This window comes from Labrus mixtus, chromosome 6, assembly GCF_963584025.1.
Source record: "Labrus mixtus chromosome 6, fLabMix1.1, whole genome shotgun sequence".
In the NCBI taxonomy this organism is placed as follows: Eukaryota; Metazoa; Chordata; class Actinopteri; order Labriformes; family Labridae; genus Labrus; species Labrus mixtus.
Window position 1 is genome coordinate 2,684,289 of NC_083617.1, and position 17,500 is coordinate 2,701,788.

At 44.2% G+C, this 17,500-nt stretch overlaps 2 protein-coding genes across 3 annotated transcripts in view; one reads left to right on the forward strand and one right to left on the reverse strand.

Moving 5' to 3' along the window:
• The window catches only part of psap (prosaposin), a 225,859-nt gene that overhangs the window by 170,361 nt on the left and 37,998 nt on the right, over window positions 1-17,500 (reverse strand). The window lies entirely within an intron of this gene.
• The window catches only part of unc5b (unc-5 netrin receptor B), a 75,449-nt gene that overhangs the window by 49,482 nt on the left and 8,467 nt on the right, over window positions 1-17,500 (forward strand). Inside the window, exons 5-13 of one of the 2 annotated variants that reach the window (XM_061039484.1) lie at window positions 1,158-1,338; window positions 3,602-3,769; window positions 4,653-4,817; window positions 9,428-9,460; window positions 13,117-13,311; window positions 13,663-14,031; window positions 15,444-15,531; window positions 15,920-16,094; window positions 16,185-16,424. In XM_061039484.1, coding sequence (XP_060895467.1) covers window positions 1,158-1,338; window positions 3,602-3,769; window positions 4,653-4,817; window positions 9,428-9,460; window positions 13,117-13,311; window positions 13,663-14,031; window positions 15,444-15,531; window positions 15,920-16,094; window positions 16,185-16,424 — 1,614 coding nt within the window. The remainder of the gene's footprint in view (window positions 1-1,157; window positions 1,339-3,601; window positions 3,770-4,652; window positions 4,818-9,427; window positions 9,461-13,116; window positions 13,312-13,662; window positions 14,032-15,443; window positions 15,532-15,919; window positions 16,095-16,184; window positions 16,425-17,500) is intronic. The other variant, XM_061039485.1, reaches the window with a different exon arrangement.

The window sequence follows — 17,500 nt, forward strand, 5'->3', positions numbered from 1 at the left end:
ATATCTGGCAAACCGAGGCGTCCAAAACGGGCCGTGTGGGGGGTCAGCCTTAAAAGCGCCTACCTTCTCTGGTCCAAACAAATCCAGATCATTCAGGAGCAGAATCTAAAGTTAGAAGGAGGACATACTGGCTGCTGCATTGTTGTCAGAGAAGCCAGCACTTCAACATGTTTCCTTAATGATCAGATAGTAAGATACCTTTATCATCTCACTCTCTACACATCTCACTGATTGGCTCTTTTTAAGTCTGCCCAGCTACTCTTCAGAAACCATCAGAGGCACAAAAACAAACCCTCGCTGTGCTTAAATCCTCTTTGTGTCATGTTTTAAATCCGAGCTGCTTTGACTGCGCAGCAATTTATCCAACAGTGTTTATTCATCTCATAAAAAGAGCAGCACAACAATATATTTAAAAAAGAAAACAAAATATTCTTTTATCACTCAAATAAAAAATTCACATCTCACCAGGATGATTTCTCTTCTTGGAGGTGGAGTGACATGAGACGTTAGAGGAAGCATGGTGTGTGTGTTCACTGGAGGACTCCAGAAGGTGTTTTCATGAGAAAGATGACTTTGTATTGTTTTTTTTTTTGGTTGTTTGTTTAATATTTTGGCACAGAGGAAGTGTCGCAATCAGAGGTGAGTTCTTCTTGAACAGAAGCCAAAAAAGAAGAAAGTAAAAATCATCAAATGCTGGCAGCGTGTTTGATCACTACCACCACCACATGAAGCGGTGCAGCGACGGCTCAGTTCCCTGCAGGTTTATCATGTTTACTGAATGGATCTGTGTGTGTGTGTGTGTGTGTGTGTGTGTGTGTGTGTGTGTGTGTGTGTGTGTGAGGCCAAATCCTGTTTATGCATACACACCTGCTAATTTGTACGATGATTTATGTGAAGACTTGTCTGCCAGAAGAATTAAAGTCCATCATTGAAAATGTCTCGAATTAAGAATTCTGAAGACAGCGGGTATTTTTCAAGTCTTTCAACTCAGATTTTGGTTTCTGTTTCTTTTTCTTAAATCACAGCTTTTTGTTGCTTTTCTATTAGATTTAATTTCAACATTTCTTGCATTACAACAACGTTCTGAGTGTATTTGTGTGTGTGTGTGTGTGTGTGTGTGTGTGTGTGTGTGTGTGTGTGTGTGTCTCTCTCTGCAGGTGGACTGGCTGAAGAACGAGGACCTCATAGATCCGTCGCAGGACTCGAACTTTCTGATCACCATCGATCACGATCTGATCATCAAACAGGCCAGACTCTCCGACACGGCCAACTACACGTGTGTGGCTCGTAATGTGGTGGCCAAGAGACGCAGCAGCACGGCGACCCTTATTGTTTATGGTAACACACACACACACAAGTACACACACACACACATGTATGACAATGAACCTCCTGTCCTTCATGATCAACATCAGTGGATGCAAAACTATGAAATGGTCGTTTCTGTTATCGATAAGGAACCTGTGCCCGGAAAAGATCCACTGCAGGTTTTATTGATCTGTCAAATATCCAAAAATGTTTCTGGAGATCAAAGAGTGAGGCCTGATTGATTTCAGATGCTGAATATGATATAGTCTGAATATGATTTCTCCTTAAAATACCTCATTCAAAACATTGCAAAGATGGCAAATATGCCGAACTGGATCAGCAGATTTTCAGTCAAATGCATGAAGTTAGACGTTCAAAGAAATGTGATTTATTAAACGTTCTCTGACTTTAAAAGATTCAGGGTATGACATGATGTGGACAAGAAGGGGGAGGCAGGTTTAGTGATTTCTCAGAGAGGCTTAAAGATAGTTTATCTGTTGCAAATGTGAAGCTGTTTTCACACAATTTGAGACAGGCTGCCCCTGAAATCTTGCTTTTGGTGGGAAGGTGGGAGCATCTCACGAGGCAGGACGAGATGTTAGAAGGACGCCCTTAGATGGCAGACAAGGGGTGCCGGTGCGCACGCTTCATGTGCAGAGGCTTAAATCCTCAAAAGTGAGCGGCGTGGATTCAGATTTCTGACCTGTGGCTCCTTTCCCGCTTCTCGTTCCCCACACTCTCTCTCTCTCTCTTCCTGGTTTCTGACTCTATCTTCTGTCCCATCTCTAAAATAAAGCCATAAAAAGCCCCCGGAAAATATTTCAAAAATACAAATTAAAAGATGTCAGACGGAGCTAACAAGAGTCCGACACTGTGATCAAACTTATATAAATGCTAAGTTAAAGGCTTTATATGCGATTTTTGGATCCAGCAGATGTCGCCCTTGAGCACCAGATTGAATCTTTGTAAGTAGATTCTCTTCCCTGGATTTGAAAAAAAAAAGATCTGGTTGTGTTCATTTTGAAAACTCAAGACTGCAGATTTGTCTGTTTCTGCTCCATCTGCCCTCACACCTTTGTATCCACTGTAGAGAATTAGGTTTTAGCACCATGCACCAGCATGAAACCAAAACAACTTGCGCTGCATTGTTGTGTTAGCATGCTAATGCTAGCGATCTTTATTATGCTCATATCTTCACACTGCATGTAAATTTAGCTGAAATGAGCGTGATCTAGAAACACAGTTAAGCAGTGAGTACAGTATGTTATTCTTCTTTTCTCTAGTCCCTCAATTAAACAACTTTTATACACGAGGGGAGGAGTCAGCCGGCCGTCCCGGCAATGTAAACAAAGTGAAGATAGGACTCTGAAAACTCTGAAAACATCACAGACAGTGGGACTCGGGTGTTACACCCATTGTAGACAGTCATGACTCACAGAGTTATTTTCAGAGGAGATACTTGATTTATATTATATTTAAGAGGGAAAAATCACATCTAAAGACTTAAGTGGACATCCTGTATAAATAAAAAGATTGTGTAAAAACATACTGGCAAACAATGAATGAAGCGGCCTCATTATGTGCACAAAGATGGAACCAATCGAGTGCATGTAGCAGGATATACCTGAATATTACATCCTGAGTTCTCACATTCTGAAGGGTGAAGCGATGCAGGTGTCTTGCAAATCTAAGAAGCTGCACACTGAAATGCAATCGTAAATAATTGAACGAGATTTTGTACTGCAGAAAAAGTGAATAAAATATGATTTGTAAACTAACATGTTACCTTACCAAAGGGGAACTTCTTCTTTCTGTGTCTACAAGCTAAATTAAATTTGCAGGCTGTTGCAGGAAAAGCACGACAAACGTAAAAAAGATTTAGACCTTTTTTATTTTAATTTTTTATTTTTTGTTCACTTTAACCCCGGAGATGTTTAAAGATTCATACTCGTTCCTGGCAGGAGACCTGGCCACAACAAGAGCACAGTGGTTACAATCGAAAAATAAAAAGCATCACACAGAGAGACAGAGAAAACACAGACAGGAAGGAAAAGTCTGAATCTTTTTACACACTTTGGATACAGTTGAATTCAGTGAAGTTGACAAGCGAATTAGAGGCCAGACTGCTAATCTGTCCCATCTGCCCCTGTGTGTGTGTGTGTGTGTGTGTGTGTGTGTGTGTGTGTGTGTGTGTGTGTGTGTGTGTGTGTGTGTGTGTGTGTGTGTGTGTGTGTGTGTGTGTGTGTGTGTGTGTGTGTGTGTGTGTGTGTGTGTGTGTGTGTGTGTCTCTCAGTGAGCGGAGGTTGGTCTTCTTGGACTGAGTGGTCGGAGTGTAACGCTCGATGTGGGCGGGGCTGGCAGCGACGGACGCGCAGCTGCACCAATCCAGCCCCTCTGAATGGAGGAGCCTTCTGTGAGGGCCCGCCCTTCCAGAGAGTCACCTGCACCACGCTGTGCCCAGGTGAGGAGGACTTACACCTGTTCACCTGTTCATTTATTATCTGCTAACGGGAATATTAGGAAAACACCAAAGTGGTAAATAGACCTTTGGCTTTGACACCGCAGGTCACAGCTTCACATTCACACACTGATGGTCGAGGCTGCTGAGTAAAGTGACCATCAGTATTAACTCATCCATTCACACACCGCAGACGAAGCAGAGGGAGCAACTCTGGGTTAAGTGTCTTGCCCGAGGACACATCGGACATGTGGCTGCAGGAGCTGGGGATCGAACCCCCGACCTTCCAGGCCCAAGTGGCCATTCTTGCAGAAAAATCAGATGCTCAGCTGAATGCAGCGACTTAAAGTCAAATTTTAGATACAAAAACAGGCTTTTCACTTATTGCAGCTTTTAAAAACACTTGATCCAACGAGGACAGAGCAGCATTTGGTCATGTATGTTTTGTAAAAAAAAGAAAGAAAAAAAAATTATAACAATCATTTCAACCTATTTTTTTGTACAAAGGGCAGGTTTAGAAGTTTTTCTTTCTCCTGCACATTTTCATTCTTTGTAAAGGCAAAAAAAAACATTTTCTCTACATTGTACGTCATAAAAAGAATGAAATAAAACAAATGAAATTAAATGTAGGCGATCTGATTTAGTGATGTGGGTCCTCTCACAAAGTCATTACAAAGTCATCTAAATTACTGCACACACACTCTTCTGCTGGTTATTGATTGGGACCCCGTGTGTGAGCCCCACCCTGACTCCAAAGTTCTTTTAAAATTCATGTGACAAATTCTGAACTGGGAGATATAACGTTATTCATCTTGACACACGATAACCTCGTCCAAACATTCCCCCCCCCCCCCCCCCCCCCCGTCTATCTGCTGTGTCATTCCAGTCGACGGAGGCTGGACAGAGTGGGCAAAGTGGTCCGCCTGTGGGACCGAGTGCACCCACTGGCGCAGTCGTGAGTGCCAGGCCCCCCCGCCCAGAAACGGAGGAAAGCACTGCGGCGGCAGCATGATGGAGAGCAAAAACTGCACAGAGGGACTGTGTGCGCGCAGTAAGTCACCTGGGTTTGAACCGGGAGGGCGCTGAAATATCAGCAGAGATTCAATATTTGGCTCACATAGATTTTCTGGATGTTATGAGTCCTGATTCTTCAGACGGCCTTTTAGTATATCAGTATCTTTTAAAGTGGTTCACTGCGGCCTGTAGGCAATATGTGGAGGGATGAAAGAAGGGGCGTGTCCAATTGTTAGCTAAATCACCATAATGCCACCGTCCTTGTCCCCCACATAGCCAAACACTCATGGAAGCCAACATTCTTCAAATTATATGATATTGACTTCCTAGCTGCTACAATTCTACAAAAATTCACTTATCAGACTCTTTTATCCAAAGCGACGTACATCAGAGAGTAAGAACAACACAAGCAAGGATCTAGAAAAAAGGGAACAATGTCAGTAAGAGCAAACGATCAGCTTTGAGTCTGATTGGACACACAGGTGCTGACAGGAAGTGACCAGAGGCAAAGCACAACATTGAGGGCAGTTCTTGAGAGCTCTAATCAGTATAGAAACCATCTTATAAGTCGTCGTTATCAAACAAAAACCATCGTCATTACCATCATCATCATCAATAATATGGAGACCATCATCATTAAGTTAGTAGGTATTCATGAAAGAGCTGGGTCTTTAGCTTTTTCTTAAAGGTGCAGATCACATGGAGTTTGGAAGTTCATTCCACCACCAGGGGGGCGACAGAGGAGAAGAGTCTAGTCAGCGTCTTAGGACCCTGTTGTGAAGGTTGCTGCATGTTTAAAGAGAACGACCACGAGCCCCCCCGCTTCACAACAATGTGAGAGTAATGACATCCCACTCTGTCAGTCTGAAAAGAACAGAGAGTCAGCCTCACTTCTTCTTGACAATTATCAACAAGAGGAATCAGGAGAAAACACAAAGAATTGCATTGATTGCGTTGTTGCTTTTTGCATTGACGGGTCATCCTTATTTAAACAGATGGAGGCCGCCTTAAAGGTGCAATCACTGAAAGGTGTTTCTTATACTGCGAAGATATTTATCAGCCTCGTGTATGAACAGTTTTTCTTTAAATTATTATTTTTTTTCAATGAAAACATCTTTGAGACGCACACAAGTAAGTACAAACAAACCACCTGTGTTATTGTTATTTACAGACTAAAATGAACAAGAGCTCGATTCTTCTTACATTAATTCACTACATTTCTGACATGTTTAAATCAATAAGCAATAATAAAAATCAGAGTATATGATTGAATACAGGGCTGCACAGTGGTTAGCGATGTTGCTTCACAACGAGGAGGTTCCTGGTTCTACATCGGCCTCTCTGTGTGGAGTCTGCATGTTCTCCCCGTGCATGTGTAGGTTCTCTCCGGCTTCCTCCCACAGTCCAAACACATGCTCGTTAGGTTAACTGGAGACTCTGGGTGTAACAGCCTGGTAGAGACTCCAGCATCCCCACATCCCCCGCAACCCTGAGCGGTATAATAATGGCAAATATAAAATGAGTCAACCCACACAGCACTCACAGATTCATATACGAGGAATGTACAGGTCCTGTGCTCCCTGAGAGAAGCAGGTGAGGGAGAGAAGTTATGTTTTTAGATCGCTTTTAAGACAGCCAGCAGACAGTTTGCTCCAGAGGACATCACCTCAGTGACTACATGCACCTTCAGCGGATTTTGTTTTGACTCTCGGTACATTTAAAGAGGCCCATACCTGATGATCGGAGGGATCTGATTGGGCGGCAGTCAGAGAGCAGGTCAGAGGAGCCAAACAATTTAGAGTTTTATAGACGCAAAGTAAAACTATTCTGTACTGGACTGGAAGCGGAAGTAGACTTTTCAGACTGGGTGTTATGTGTTTTTCTTCAGGCTGAAGGAGTCAGGATAAGCTGAAGCTTTCTCGTCACAGTAATTGCATTGGTTAGATAGAAATGCATGAACCAGTTTTGCAGAGTTAGGACGTCTCAGTTTGGAAATGTTAAAGATGAGAGAAGGTTTCTGACGTGCCCCGTGTGCTGAAGAGAAAATTAAGTTGAATGAAGTGTTCTTCAATTAATGCTTTGTGAGAGAGGGGCAGATATTATAAGATTAGTCTTCTTTCTGCTCCTTTTCATTCAAAATTTTAGATTTTATGTTTGTTTGTTTTTATTGGTTGTTTGAATGAAATCAAATTTACGATGAGCAGAATTTCAGTTTTAGCTTTGTGTAGTGCTGGATGTGCCAGAGGCCACTTTAACAAACAACTTCTCCAGGGGGGCAATTCCCCCTGGATCCCTATTCCTGGCTACCTTTCTCCCAACTGGCTCGACCCTCCAGTGGCAGAGAGAGGTGGAGGTTCTCTGGGGGGGGGGGGGGGGGGGGTTAATTTCCCATGTAGCATGTTAGCTGTTGACTAGACTCTTCTCCTCTGTCGCCCCCCTGGTGGTGGAATGAACTTCCAAACTCCATGTGATCTGCAGAGTCCCTCTGCACCTTTAAGAAAAAGCTAAAGACCCAGCTCTTTCATGAATACCTACTAACTTAATGATGATGGTCTCCATATTATTGATGATGATGATGGTAATGACGATGGTTTTTGTTTGATAACGACGACTTATAAGATGGTTTCTATACTGATTAGAGCTCTCAAGAACTGCCCTCAATGTTGTGCTTTGCCTCTGGTCACTTCCTGTCAGCACCTGTGTGTCCAATCAGACTCAAAGCTGATCGTTTGCTCTTACTGACATTGTTCCCTTTTTTCTAGATCCTTGCTTGTGTTGTTCTTACTCTCTGATGTACGTCGCTTTGGATAAAAGAGTCTGATAAGTGAATTGTAGAATTGTAGCTGTTCAGGTGGTTTTTTAAGTCCTGCAGGAAGTGTTTTCTTTCGTCAAGTTTTTAAAAGGTTCATTGCATTTCAAACTCATTTTTGTACAGCCGTGTATTCCAGAGAGAGATTTACAGAGAGTTGCAGCATGGTGAGAGCGTGAAGGATCTGTGGAGAGAGATGAAGGCGGTAACGGCTCAATCGCAGACAGATGTTTCATGGGGCAAAATTTAGGTTTCACAAAGAGAGAAGGCATCTAAAAGACACAGATGGAGAGAGAGAGAGAGAGAGAAATGGAGGCCGAGGGAGGCAGTGCATGGAGAGGGAAGCGAGCATGACGCAGCCAAGTCGAAAAATTAGCACAGAGAAGAAGAGCATATGAGAGTGAGTCAGACCCGCTCTGACACCCAATGTGCAAACCCATGATGAGCTGGGAGGAATCCAGCTGACAGCGCATTAGAATCCTAAGAGAGACGCACATCATCCACAGAGGCAGCGAGATACATCAAGTGCACACTTCAAAAACCCTCTCACACACAGAAAACAAAACGCACGTGCAACCTTGGGATCATATGTAGCACACACACACACACACACACACACACACACACACACACACACACACACACACACACACACACACACACACACACACACACACACACACATACACACACACACACACGCGTGGAGCCCTGACATAAACAGGCCCTCCATGTAGCAGCCAGATTAGACAAATACTCTGTCTGCAGAGCCGAGCGTTCTCAGAGGGCTGTCAGGGAAAACATGCAGTCAAGTGGCTCCGTCAAAGGGGAGATGGGGGGGACACTGTGCTGGAGAAAATCTGCGGATGTGCCACTTGGCAAAGTACAGGTTACTGACTGATTTATTTATTGTTCCAGCACTTCAATAGGATTAATCTGCTCGGATGTTTTTTTTTTTTTGCATGCTTCTGACAAAACAATAGAAGCCCACTCTGATGTCTCAATCACTGTTATTCCCTCCATCGAGGAGCGGCTAAATACCCCCCCAGTCATAAATGTTTAAAACGCTCTTTGAAACACCACAGACGATCCTTCCTCTCGGCCCCTATAGAAGGATCTAATTGCTATCGGGTGGGATGTGAAAGTCGGGGGAATCCATTTGGTGTTTTTATTTGAATGATGCTGATGGGGAGAGGAGGTTATTTGTTTTTTGTTTTAGATCGAGTAAGTGACACGATCCTGAAGGATGGTTTTCTGACATTCATCAAACCACTCAGGGATGATTCGCATCGCTGTTACTTTGCCGAAAGATTGTCCCCGTCTGGATAGCTGTGTGTTTTTGTTTTTTTTTCTTCCTGAGAAGGCGATAACGTACCCTGCGGGGTGTGTAAAAAACACGTTTTCAATCTTGCGTCGTAACTCCCTCATGTACCACACACACACACACACACACACACATCACCCAGCGTCCTTGTTCATTTTCAAAACTGTCTTTAACTTCGGCACTCTCATCCAAACAGTCCTAATCTCTTCTGCAGTCATTTTCAAATACGCTCCTTCTACTCCCTCGCACATTATGTAAACAATTATGCAGAAGCTCATTCCGCATTTCAAGAAGGAGAGGTTATTATTTTTTTGGGAGGATCTAAAGTGTATTTCCTGGATGGCAGAGTGCCTTTTATGTGAACATTTCTATTTTCATATTGATGAGCTATTGTTTACTTTCTGCTTTGTATTATGTTGTGTTTCATTTGCATAACGACGAGTCCATCCATTTTTATGTTTTTTTTTCTTTCTTTCTTTTCTTCTTCTCTTATTTTTTTCTCCTGATCAAACAGATAAAAAGATTTCAATTGAACATGCAAGCCATCGTAAGTTCACCTCCCCATGACTTCACTCTCTCATCACCTCACTCTGTGTGTGTGTGTGTGTGTGTGTGTGTGAGTGTGAGTCCTAACATCTGTGTGTGTGTGTGTGTGTGTGAGTCCTAACATCTGTGTGTGTGCAGCGCTCTTCTGTGTTGACTCGTCTTCTTTCCCACACTGTGTTGTCATCTCAGATCGCATTCATTGAAGACACACCTCACCTTCTTGAGTGTTGTTGTCCCCCCCCCCGTCCCCCCGTCCCCCGTCCTGTCTCGTGTGTTGACTAAGCATTCAGAGTTTTTCTGAGCTGGCTCCTTGTTAGCTCAGTGAATCATTCTTTGAACGCCTTGCTGAAACTTTAGATTGAAAAAAGAAAACTGGAAAATAACCTTAAAGAAAATGTTGTTCACAGTCACATCTGGTATTAAGACGCATTCTGAGGGATACAGTCACAAGTAAACAGCCTTCAGGAGCAACTTCAACTTCAACTCGATTTGTCCCCAAAGGGCGATTGGTTTTGCAGCACGGGACAGGACAGAAAAAAGACAAAAAATAATTATAAGCAGCATTTGTAGGAAGAAAAATGTAGACATGCCTTTAGACATTTGAGAAAGCTTTGGGGGAAAAAAAAGAAGCTTGCTATGTCTTTACACAATGTGTGTTATGACCAAGCTGCAACCTCCGGTCTTGAAAAATGAAGCCAATGCGGAAGTGCAAAAATCCTGCAGTTCATCGAGTGTCCACTAGAGGCTGGCTGCAGGAACACAGGAAGTCACATACACACCCAGTGTTTCCCCTACCATTATATTGGGGGGGCGGCCCAATATAATGTGTTTGCCGTGTCGCCGTGTCGCCCCCCAACGCTGTAAACCGAGGGGAAACACTACACACCCATTCAAAAAAGCTGTTTTTAGAGCAGAAATAAAAATGTTTACAGCCTGGTTCAAAAAACAAATAGGTCTGATTAGTTATTGTCATCACTGGCACACACTGTACTAGGTTTTTTTTTTGTTTTTTTTAAATGGCTCCGTTTTGAATTTTGTCCATAGTTAGGCGTGTAGCTGACCTGATTGACAGGTGGGCGCGGAGTAACGGTTTGTCAGGAGGTTTAAAACCCGCCTCAGCTCCAGCTCTCAGCCTGTCGTTAGGTTGACTGAAAGTTAGACTGAGACAGCATTTCCAGCATGGAGACCGCCATCGATGGGACTCCAGCGCCCCCTGCAGGAACAGACGGGTGACGTCACTCAGGCTTCATCCTTTAATATTTTCATCCTTGTGGTTGTGACAGTGCAGTTGCACTCAGAGACCTTCGGTGGTCGCCAAAGCTCTCCAACTGAATTCCTTCATATTGTTGTTTTAAGTCGATGTTAACAAGCAACATCTTTCTTTCTGCTGTGAGGATGCATCACAGCTTTTTTTTAAGAGTTAATGTGGTTTTTTTTTGGTTGCTAATGACGATGATGTGTGCCGCCTGTTTTATTTGCATATAGAGCCGTGAAGTGAGATACCTTCACAAGGTATCACTTGAGACACGTGTTGAATCTAACGACCGGGATGCATTTTGATACCAGGTGTAAACAGGCTCAAAACAAAAAAAAAAAAACGTTCATCTGACTCTAACCCGACCTGTCAGGTGAAAATAAAAAAATCTGCAGCTCCTGTTTGAAGGCAGCAAACTGACAGGCCTCTAAGCTGAGACTCTTTTGATCCGCAGGCTATGACATGGAAGCACAACGCTTTCTGCAGGGGAAAAAAACCATTTGACTTCCTGCTAATCTGTGATATAGTTTACATTTGAAAGTGATGGTAATTCCCGTAGCTCGATGTGACGTGGGCTCAGGGGAGAGCAGCCGCGGTAATGCACCTAATTCGCCATTGTTCCGTTTCTGGTAATAAGTGCGGACGGCTGTCGGATTCGCTTCCATCGCAGCCACGTGAGCACCGGAGTTCTCTCCTCTTGCCAAGCCCGTCTGCCTCCAGCTTCCCCTCTTCTTCCCCTCTTCTTCCTCTCTGTAGCGTCTGCGCCTTCCTCCGCCTTCTCGCCTGCTCTTTTAACACACAGGCCTTTTTTCCTCCAGCACAGCTCTGCTTATCTCCTCCCTCCTCCTCCTCCCTCCTAATCCGTCTGTCCTCTCAACAAATCACAACCTTATCTAACACCTTGCTATCACTTTTGCCAAATTGCCTCTCCTCTCACTCGCTCCTCCTCTGTTTATCCAGCCTGTCTCTACCACTTCTTCTTTTTTTTTTGCTCTACATTGTCTCTCGCCAAACCTCGCTCCTCGTCTGCTTCTCTCTGCTGTGCTGTGACCGGATCACGTGTCCAGGCTGGGTACGGCTCTGATGGTGTTTAGGAGTCGGGCTAGAGAGGAGAGGAGCTGGGATTTGTTTTAGGGTCACTGGGAACAGCGGTAGAATAAGAATAGGTCCGTCTTAAAACAAACCCAAATGCCCAGAACTAAATGGAAAGAGTCATCGGTCACTGCCGTCCACTCTGCCTGTGAAGATCTCCTCTTCTCATCTCGATCCCAAAGTAACAGACGGGGGGATGGGGGGGGGACAAAATCCTCAGTCCTTGTTCTGAGTAAAAAATACATTTCAAAGTTCAGCCAAAACTTAAATATCAGTCAGTCACATGGCCAAAATGCACAAAAATGTTCAGGATGAGCTGCAATCATCATGCTCTGCACTTCATCCTAAAGTTTTCCTCAACCTTCTAGTACATTTCAGTGAGCAGTCTGTCAGGATGAATCTTTATAAGAGCGCAGCAGGAAATACTCTGGTAAAAATGGTGCACAGAAATATTGGTCACACATGCTGTTTGGTGTACTGTGCATGTTAGGAAAAGGCTCGAGTTTTTAAAGTTTGGATTTTTGGAGCAAAAATTTGCAAAACATTCAGACAAATAAGGTTCTGAATATCATCTTTAAGATTAGGTTGGAGGATAGTAAGGTTGCTTTGTAAATAAAAAATAAACCAGTGTCTGATTGTTAATGTATATCACATGACGTGTAAAGATCTGCAACTTCAAATCTGCATTTTTTTTAGCTGACTCTGACTCTATGTAATGTATTTTTAGACATAACAAGGACGAGGATTGAGTCCCTGAAAACACTGACATGGATCTCTATAAACTGGGCATGGACAGGAGAGACTATTACAAACACTTAAACTGAATTCAATGTAGAGGCAAGAGGCATGTCAAAAACCTTTTCTTAGCTTCAGAGTCAGCTTAAACTATGGATAGCTAAGTGGAAGAAAAAGGTCTGAAACCACAGCTTATTTCAGTTTCAGTAAAAACAAAAGGTTTGGATAAATTCTCTTTCATTTCAAAAGTGGCATCACGATTTCCCAATTTGCCCAACATGCCGACTTCATGTCGCTTGTTTTTATCTGATAAAAATCTAGAGTTTTTGTATTTCCAGTGATGAGAGAGACAAATATCTCATCTTCACATTTAAGAATCGTCTGTTTGGACTAAATCGTTTCAACACTAACTAACGCTGCGATCACTAATTCATCAGACGCTCTCTCTAAAACTGTGTTTCCTCCCTCTTGTGTTTCCCTCACTTATGTATCTGTGTTTTCCCCTCTGGTGTCTTTTTATGGTGTTTTTGTTTTTTTGATCACCTGCCTCTCTCTCTCTCTCTCCCTCTTGTCAGCGCTCGCCCCCGGTATGGGTGTCGCGGTCTATGCCGGTCTGGTGGGCGCCCTGCTGCTGTGTGTGATCCTGGTGTTGTGCGTCGGGGTGCTCGCGTATCGCCGCAGATGCCGCCATCTCCACGGCGACATCACCGACTCCTCTTCGGCTCTCACCGCCGCCTTCCACCCTGGAAACTACAAGCCTCCCAGACAGGGTAAAATCACACACTGACGTCAAACACATCAATCAGTAGACGTGCGCACTCTCATTTCTTTAAAAGCACTTCTTCACTCTTCATCCTGCTATTTACATCAACCCATGAATGAATTCTCTTAATGCCGTTATCTCCCCTCGCTTCGTCAGTTCTCCGTTCTGTTTTACTGCATTACATTTTTTACATTGAAAGCATTTGTCATGGTATCCCTCCTCTTGTTCCTGCCATCAAATATTAATTAACAACATTAATCCGTTCCTCTCGTGTCACTTTAAGCGCTCTCTCTGCTCTGCCCGGCGTCGTCTCTGGAGATTAAAAGAACGTCTTCTCTCTTTCTCCTGTTGTCCGCAGATAACCCTCACCCTCTGCATCCCTCGGCCCCTCCCGATCTGACGGCCACAGCGGGGGCTTTCCGGGGCCCGCTCTTCTCCCTGCAGCAGGGAGTGAACGACAGCCCGCACAAAATCCCCATGACCACCTCCCCCCTGCTGGACCCCCTGCCCGGCCTCAAAATCAAGGTGTACAACGGCTCCACGCTCTCCTCCCTGGAGCTCCCCCCGGACATGTACCTGGGCGACGGGGAGATCCTCAGCCTGAAGTCGGTGGGCACCGTGGGGAGAGAGCGAGACTACCACAGCCACACGCTGTCCAGAGAGCCCGGGCTGAGCACCAGCGCCACTCTGGGTGCACTGGGAGGACGTCTGACCATCCCAAACACAGGTCAGAGGAGGCAAAATGCACACTCTTTACTGAAGTACGAGTACAGATTAGTGAATGAAAAAGACTCTTGAAAGGTAGAAGTTCTGAATCAGCTTCTAAAGGGAAGAAAAAAGTAAGAACATACAGGCTCTGAAATGTTCCCAACAAGCATTTGTCCGGGGAATAGACATTCAAAACTGCTTCAAAAGTAAATGTTTCAAAAACTATTAAATGTCCAAGTAAGTGCTGGCTTCTCTGACAACAAGCAGCAGCCAGTATGTCCTCCTTCTAACTTTAGATTCTGCTCCTGAATGCTCTGGATTTGTTTGGACCAGAGAAGGTAGGCGCTTTTAAGGCGAACCCCCCCCCCCCCCCCCCCACACGGCCGTTTTGGACGCCCCTCGGTTTGCCAGATATGAGAGCAGTTATCAGGTCAACAGGTGTTGCAGTGATGGAAGCGGGCAAGAGTAGTGGTTCAGATAGAAGTGATTGTACCCGACCTAAAAAGCCTCTGCATGTTTCTAATAAGCTCCACGAGCAGAAACGTGCTCAAACTAGGATCAATATTGGAGATGCTTTTGAAAAATGGAGAGAGGTTAGAACACAGAAAGGTTTACAGACCCATGCAGAGCTGGATAAACACTGAAGCTTCAGAGTCCACCACATGGTGACCTGAGTGAGCATGGACTCTAGAGAGGAGGGGGGGGGACAGCTCTCTATGATGTTTAGAACTTAGACTGCAGTACCCATTTTAAACACTAGGGGGCAGAGTTACATACTGCTCCTTTAAAATAAATTGATCTGAATTGATTGCTAAACCAGATTTCCTGTCACAAGAATCATCACATATTCACACACAGCGATTTGAAAGATGAATCTTATGTTTATTGCATCTAAAATAATTGTATGCATCACAGTCACAGATGGAAACAAATGGAATCAGGAGTCGACCTGCTTTTAAAAAACACACGACTGTCTGCATATCCATGTCCTCGTCCTAACTCGTGTGATTTGGTCATATCTCTCTATGAGAAACTACTGGTTTATAGTAGCGAATAAGATCAGTGCACTGCTGGTGGAGAAGTGAGTCATGATCACATTTTAAAGCTGGGAAACTCATTTTTTAGTTTAGGAGTTCCTCAGGGTACAGAGTCAGGCCATGCGACAATGACAGCAATCCTCACACCCAGACATGGCTGACAAAAATCCACATATCCTCGTCCTAACTCGTGTGATGCAATTGTGTTATGGCTTATGCAAAACCTGAAATACAAAATACAAAAGAAAGCAAAATAATCCTGCAATCCTGGAGTATCTGTACTCCCCTCTTCACATGCAAAAAGAAACCAGAATTGAGATGCACGCTTTGTGAAGCTATGTTAATCAGTTCATCACACATGAGACAAGATGAGTAACAACTTCCTCCCCTCAAGGTGTGAGTCTCCTGGTCCCTCCCGGCACGATCCCCCAGGGGAAGTTCTACGAGATGTACCTCATCATCAACAAGTGGGACAAAACGACGTGAGTGTGCTTCTTCATCCTCTCTATTTCCCTCATCTCCTTTTGCAAACACGGAGCAGAACAAACCTCGTTCTCACCTCAATCAGAAAATGTTCCTCTGCGTGGATCACCCACCGAGAGCCACTTGAAGTTTTATTTTTTTCAGGAGTTCTTTCCCTTTTTTTTTTTTTTCTAAGGATAAAAAAAATAATCAGCTTATTTCAACTTCTACATCAAGTCAGAGTGGATTTCATTTCCTGCCAACTTTTTCTGTTTTGATTTTTAGTGTGGCAGAATGTTTTCTAACCACGGTGTGATGATGCTTCTTTTATAACTCAAGTGCGACGTTTTGGAAAACTGTTACGTTGTGTTCTCAGAGTCGATGTGTTTGTGTGTGTGACATTTGCAGGCTTCCCTCCGAGGGCAGCCAGACCGTCCTGAGTCCTGTGGTGAGCTGCGGCCCGTCCGGCATGCTGCTTAACCGCCCCGTGGTCCTTACTCTGCCGCACTGTGCCCAGCTCGACACGCCGACGCCTGACTGGACCCTCACGCTGAAGACGCAGACGCACCAGGGCGCCTGGGAGGTCAGACCGCCTCTTGACTGTCGCACTAATAAAAGATATCTCATCGGATTTATGGGGCGTTATTCAACCTCACTTCCTTTTTTTGTCCAGGAGGTGCTGACGGTAGGAGAGGAGACGTTGTCGTCTCCTTGCTACCTGCAGCTGGAGGAGGAGTGCTGTCACGTCCTCATGGAGCAGCTGGGGACATACGGCCTGGTGGGCCAGTCCTGCCCCCCTCAGCCCGCCTGCAAACGCCTTCAGCTGGCCCTGTTCGCCCCTCGCGCCCCCTGCCTCTCCCTGGACTACAGCCTGCGTATCTACTGCATCCACGACACCCCGCACGCGCTCAAGGTGCCGATCATGTGACTCTCCGTCTCTGTCTGTGTAAACATGTGTTTGTGGGAATGTCCTTTTGAAGATTTAAAAAAGACACACACATCCCTTAGTGCAACATTTCTCAAATGGGGGTACGTGTACCCCTAGGTGTACGTGGGAGTACTGCAAGAGGTACATGACAAATGTAATTTGAGAAAAGTTGCATCACAACAAGCCAATTAATTATTTAAAGGAAAATCCATACACTGATTTAAGACTTAATTAACAGCATTTGTGCTCTGTGCGACATCAAATAGGGCACTATTTCCAACTTGAGGATATTCATTTATAATATAGTGCAGAGCTCCGCTTCGACCAGAGGGCCTCCGTCTGTTGACGGGAATTTTTCAGCGAGTCAAGCATGTAAGTTTGCATGCTAACAAGAGCGCAGCCAGGAAGATAAAAGTGAACAGGTTGTGGAAACGAGAAACAAATCAGTTGGGGAAAATGAGGTGGAAGCCGAAAAATGTACCTGGGGGTGACTTGGCTGAAAACAATTCTGAAAGGGGAGTACACAAGCCAAAAAAGGTTTAGAATCCCTGCCTTAGTGAGTGCTGGATTCCAAAAAACACAAATAGGTAAAGAGAAAGCAAAGAAGATCGGCACACCTCAGGGCGTCTTAGGAAGAGCTGCTGGCTCAAAACGTCACTCGTCCATAAATCCTTTAAGCGGGAGCTCCGGGGTGCATCCCTTTTAGAAATCACAAGTTATTGAAAAAGAAAGTTGTATTCTGGTGGAACAAACCCTTTAAACTATAAATATTAGGATTTTGAATTTTGTTACAAGTTTTTGCATTTTGCACTGCATGCATCTGAAATCCCTTTTTTGGTTTATTTTTTCAGTTTATTGCTTTTTTTCCAAAACCTCAGAGGCTTTGGAAAAGTTTTGATGTTTGCTGAAATGTTTTGTTTAGACCTTTTAAGGACACCACATACGACCATATTCATGCTGATTCACTGATATCGTGCTCAAAAGTGCAAAAAGACTTCAACTAAAAAGTAGAAATATAAATACTGTACATATTCTCCGGTATAGGGGCTTGACATGTGAAG